General features: G+C 38.5%; 1 protein-coding gene across 1 annotated transcript; it reads left to right on the top strand.

Annotated features, from left to right (window-relative positions):
* On the top strand, positions 1–1,008 carry LOC148566665 (uncharacterized). The gene has a single exon (XM_088484367.1). It carries the CDS (start codon positions 1–3, stop codon positions 1,006–1,008), a length of 1,008 nt encoding a protein of 335 aa, XP_088340493.1.
* The last annotated feature ends 3,681 nt before the right edge of the window (positions 1,009–4,689 follow it).

Below are 4,689 nucleotides of genomic sequence, written 5' to 3' on the forward strand. Positions count from 1 at the left end.
ATGTGGTTTGCATTGAAGTCTAAAAATAAGGTTTGCTTCATCGATGGATCCATTCCTGAACCTGATAGAGATGATCCAAGCTTTAATGCGTGGGATCGTTGCAATACCTTTATAATGTCATGGATTAAACTGTCATTGAGCCAAGATATAGCGCAAAGTGTGTTGTGGAATCGAAAAGCACTGAACCTGTGGAATGACTTGAAGCGTCGTTTTTACCAAAGTGATGTGTTTAGAATTGCGGAATTAGAAGAAGAAATGTTCTCGATTAGACAAGAGGATATGAGCATCACAGCGTATTTTACCAGATTGAAGGTTATTTGGGAAGAGCTAGAGAATTTGAGGCCATTACCGAGTTGTGTGTATGGTGATGACTGCAAGTGCCTTGAAACAGTGAAGAGATACAGGAAAGACACTTACGTCGTAAGGTTCCTACGAGACTTGAACGAACAATATGAAAATGTACGATCACAGATCATGCTTATGAAAAACTTGCCTGATGTGGAGAGCGCTTTATCATTGATGATGCAGCAAGAGAGACAGTCATTAAATCCAGAGAGCTATGATCCGAAAGCTCTATTAAGTGTTGCTGATAAAATGGACTCAAATACCTCTCAAGAAAACTCTGCAAGAGGCAGAGGTCGATATGGTGGAAGGAGCAGCAGAGGTCGCGGATATGGAGCTGGCAGAGGTGCAAAAAAACTGTGTTCTTATTGCAGCAAGAGTGGCCACTTGGTAGACACATGCTACAAGAAGCATGGTCTGCCACCGCACTTGAAAGATTTGAAGCGTCAAGAAGCTGCGAAAGTCAACAATATTACTTCTGAGAAATGTGAAGCAAAAGAAAATAGCAACACAATTTCACTTTATGAAGATGATGGTAAAGATTCAAGTGAAAAATTTACTCCAGATCAAAAGAAGGCGTTACTAGCACTCTTGCAACAAAATGGAGCTCAACCAATTAATAGTGCTAATCAGGTTTCTAACTCTATAAGAGGTAAAAAATTATAATGATCATAACTTCTAAGAAACGAGCCTCCTGGGTAATTGACACAGGGGCTACCATTCATGCCACAAATGATCTAAACTTGTTTCATACATATAAACACATTAAACCCACAAGAGTAAAATTACCAAATGACTACACCTTAGTTGCATGCATAGCTGGTACATTGATTTTTTCAAATTTATTGTACCTAACTGATGTGCTATACTTGCCATCCTTTTCTTACAATTTAGTGTCAGTTTTCCATCTAATTAATTCCTTGAATTGTCAGCTTGTGATTAATAGATTTGGTTGTGAGATACAAGATTCCAAGACTCAGATGAAGATTGGTGCAGCTAATGTACAAGATGACTTGTATACAATAAAATCAGACACAAATACACTTCCTAAAGCATTTTGCATGAGTATTTTTAGTAGTAACAACTAATAATTAAGTGTAGGTAAGACTGATATTTCAGCATCTGAACTTTGGCACTTGAGACTGAGTCATGTCCCATCCAATAGATTGAATATAATGCAAACATTATATCCATCAATTGGTGGTATTAATAAAATTGAGTTGACAAAGTCTTGTGATGCTTGTCACTTTACAAAGCAAAAGAGACTCTCATTTTTCATTAGTAACTCCCACTCAAATAAATGCTTTGATCTAATTCACTTAGACATTTGGGGTCCCTTGCAACTCTTTTCATAGGTGGGCACAAATACTTTCTAATAGTGGTGGACGATTGTAGTAGGTTCACTTGGACATAATTTTTAAAACTCAAGTCTGAAGCTATTACGCTTGTCCCACAATTCATTCAACTCAATTTGGTAAAGATGTTAAAATAGTTAGGTCTGCCAATGGAAAGGAGTTCCAATTGGGTAGCTTTTATGCATCTAAGGGAATTATGCATCAAACCTCTTGTGTTCAAACTCCACAACAAAATGGTATAGTGGAGCGAAAACACCAACATATTTTGTAAGTTGCTAGAGTTCTTTTATTTCACTCTCTTGTGCCAAAATACTACTGGACTATGGCAGTAGCTCAAGCCGTGCAAGTGATTAATCGATTGCCTAGTAAATTGTTAAATGATCAATCACCTTTTCAGCTCTTGTATGAAAAAGTTCCTGATTTTAAGCATTTTAGAGTTTTTGGTTGCTTGGCTTATGTTAGCACACTTCAAATCAATAGAAAAAAATTAGATGCAAGAGCTAGAAAAGCTGTTTTTTTGGGGTATAAACAAAGTGTGAAAGGATATATGTTTTTGGATTTGAAAACCAGAAAAAATTTTTTGTCTCGAGATGCCATTTGTTCAATGCATGAACCCTGTACCTGCTACAAGTCAATCACCATCCATCATTACTAGAAACACTAATGTTCTATATGATGATGCCTTTTCAAACCTGCATATTCATAATGCACCCATGAATGCATCACAAAATTACACCACTACCGAGACATCTTTAACTAGTGATAGTGATATAGTGGTTAATCATGCATTACCCCCATCAACATCTCATACATCCACTTCATCTACACTTAATGCACCTATTGTTATTTTTAATCAGCATAACATGCATCCACCTAGGAGATCAACTAGGGAAAGACGAAAACCATTACATCTCAAGGATTTTCATTGTATGCAAATCACCTCTGATAAGCCTCACCAACTCTCAATTAGATACCCGATCTCAAACCACATTTCTTATTCACAATTATCACCCTCACATAAGGCCTTTTCTATTGCTGTGTCTGCCTTGCATGAACCTAAACACTATGATGAGGCCATAACTCATTCTTATTGGAGAGATGCAATTAAAGATGAACTGGATGCTCTGGAACTAAATAAGACTTGGATACTAACTACGCTTCCAGCAGGTAAGCACACTATTGGTTGTAGGTGGGTCTTCAAAACCAAGTTCAAATTCGATGGCACTATTAAAAGGCACAAGGCAAGACTCGTTGCCAAAGGGTTCACTCAAACACCCGGATTTGATTACTTTGACACTTTCAGTCCGGTCGTTAAAGCTGCGATAATCTAAATTCTGTTGTCTATTGCTGCTGCCAAGAATTGGCATGTCCAACAACTAGACGTGAACACTGCCTTTCTCCGTGGGATTTGCACGAGGAAGTTTATATGAAGGTCCCACCAGGTCTATCCGTTTCGCAACCCAATCTTGTGTGCAAATTGGAAAAATCCTTGTATGGATTAAAGCAAGCGAGTCGATAATGGCACGAAAAGCTATGTTCAAAACTCTCTGGTTATGGATATACGCAGAGCAAACATGATTATGCTCTTTTCACCAGAACCACTGACAATGACTTCACCGCAATATTAGTCTACATAGATGACCTTGTATTAGCTGGGAATAATTTGGGAGAGATTGAACGCATAAAGGGGTTGTTGGATGATGCCTTCAAGATCAAGGATCTTGGAAGATTGAAGTACTTTATTGGTATGGAAGTAGCTCGAAACAGTTTCAAAATTGCTTTATATCAGCGGAAGTATGTGCTCGATCTGCTCTCTGAGTTTGATATGATTAATGCAAAACCTGTCTCTACTCCCATGGACTACTCCACCAAGCTGTCCAAGGATTGTGCAGTCCTTTTCTCAGATGTCTCCTTGTATAGAAGACTGATTGGGCGTCTCTTGTACCTTACTAATAAAGACCTGACATTAGCTTTGCTGTTGGAAAGCTAAGCCAGTGTCTTGACTGTCTCACAATTGCCCATCATCAAGCAGCACTTAGAGTTCTCAAGTACCTGAAGCTTGCTCTAGCCCTAGGTCTTTTCTTTCCGGCTTCCTCTGATTTGGTTCCAACTGCATATTCTGACTCTTACTGGGCCGGTTGTCCTGATACACGAAAATATGTGACTGGAACGTACTTCTTTCTGGGGACGGCGTTAGTTTCATGGAAAAGAAAAACACAGGTTACTGTATCTTGTTCTTCATCAGAAGCCGAATATCGGGCTCTTGCCTTTGCTGTCCGTGAAGCCCAATGGTTGGCGTTCATGATGAAGGAATTCTGTATGCCTCTTGCCAAACCTATTCCTCTTTACTGTGACAGCAGCTCCGCACTTCACATAGCGGCCAATCCCGTATTTCACGAGCGCACAAAGCATATAGAAGTTGATTGTCACATCGTACGCGAGAAATTCCAGAATGGTTTGGTCAAATTACTTCCTATTAAAACTGATGAATAGGTTGCAGACGTGTTTACAAAATCCCTTTCTCCTAGTCCATTCAAGAGTTGTGTCTCCAAGCTTCGATTGTATGATCTCCATACATCCAAGCTTGAGGGGGGGTGTTGACATACTTGACAGTTAGACAATTAGTGAGTTAGTTGTGTGCGCTGTATGTGCAGGGTGTTAATATGAAGAGTCTGTAGTGTAATTTTATGGTTCAAGGAGTTAGTTAAGAGATTGCCTAGTCAGCAAGTAGTTAAGATAGTGTAAAAGGTGTGACTTAGATATTTATCAGATAGCTAGTGATAGAGAGTAGTATAAATAGTTATCTCAAGTTTATTTGTTCTTTGTAGTTCATCATTCTTATGAATCATTCTTGAATTTCCTCTCACAAACTCTCTTTCTCCTGTGTTCTCTCTTGACACAGATCACTGATTTTTCCACATATATCGTAAAAAATAAAAGTTAAACACATTGACAAGTAATTATGTTTAGATGTGTCTAAATATATTCAAAA

Source organism: Arachis ipaensis, chromosome B4 (assembly GCF_059453495.1).
Source record: "Arachis ipaensis isolate K30076 ecotype BB chromosome B4, ASM5945349v1, whole genome shotgun sequence".
In the NCBI taxonomy this organism is placed as follows: Eukaryota; Viridiplantae; Streptophyta; class Magnoliopsida; order Fabales; family Fabaceae; genus Arachis; species Arachis ipaensis.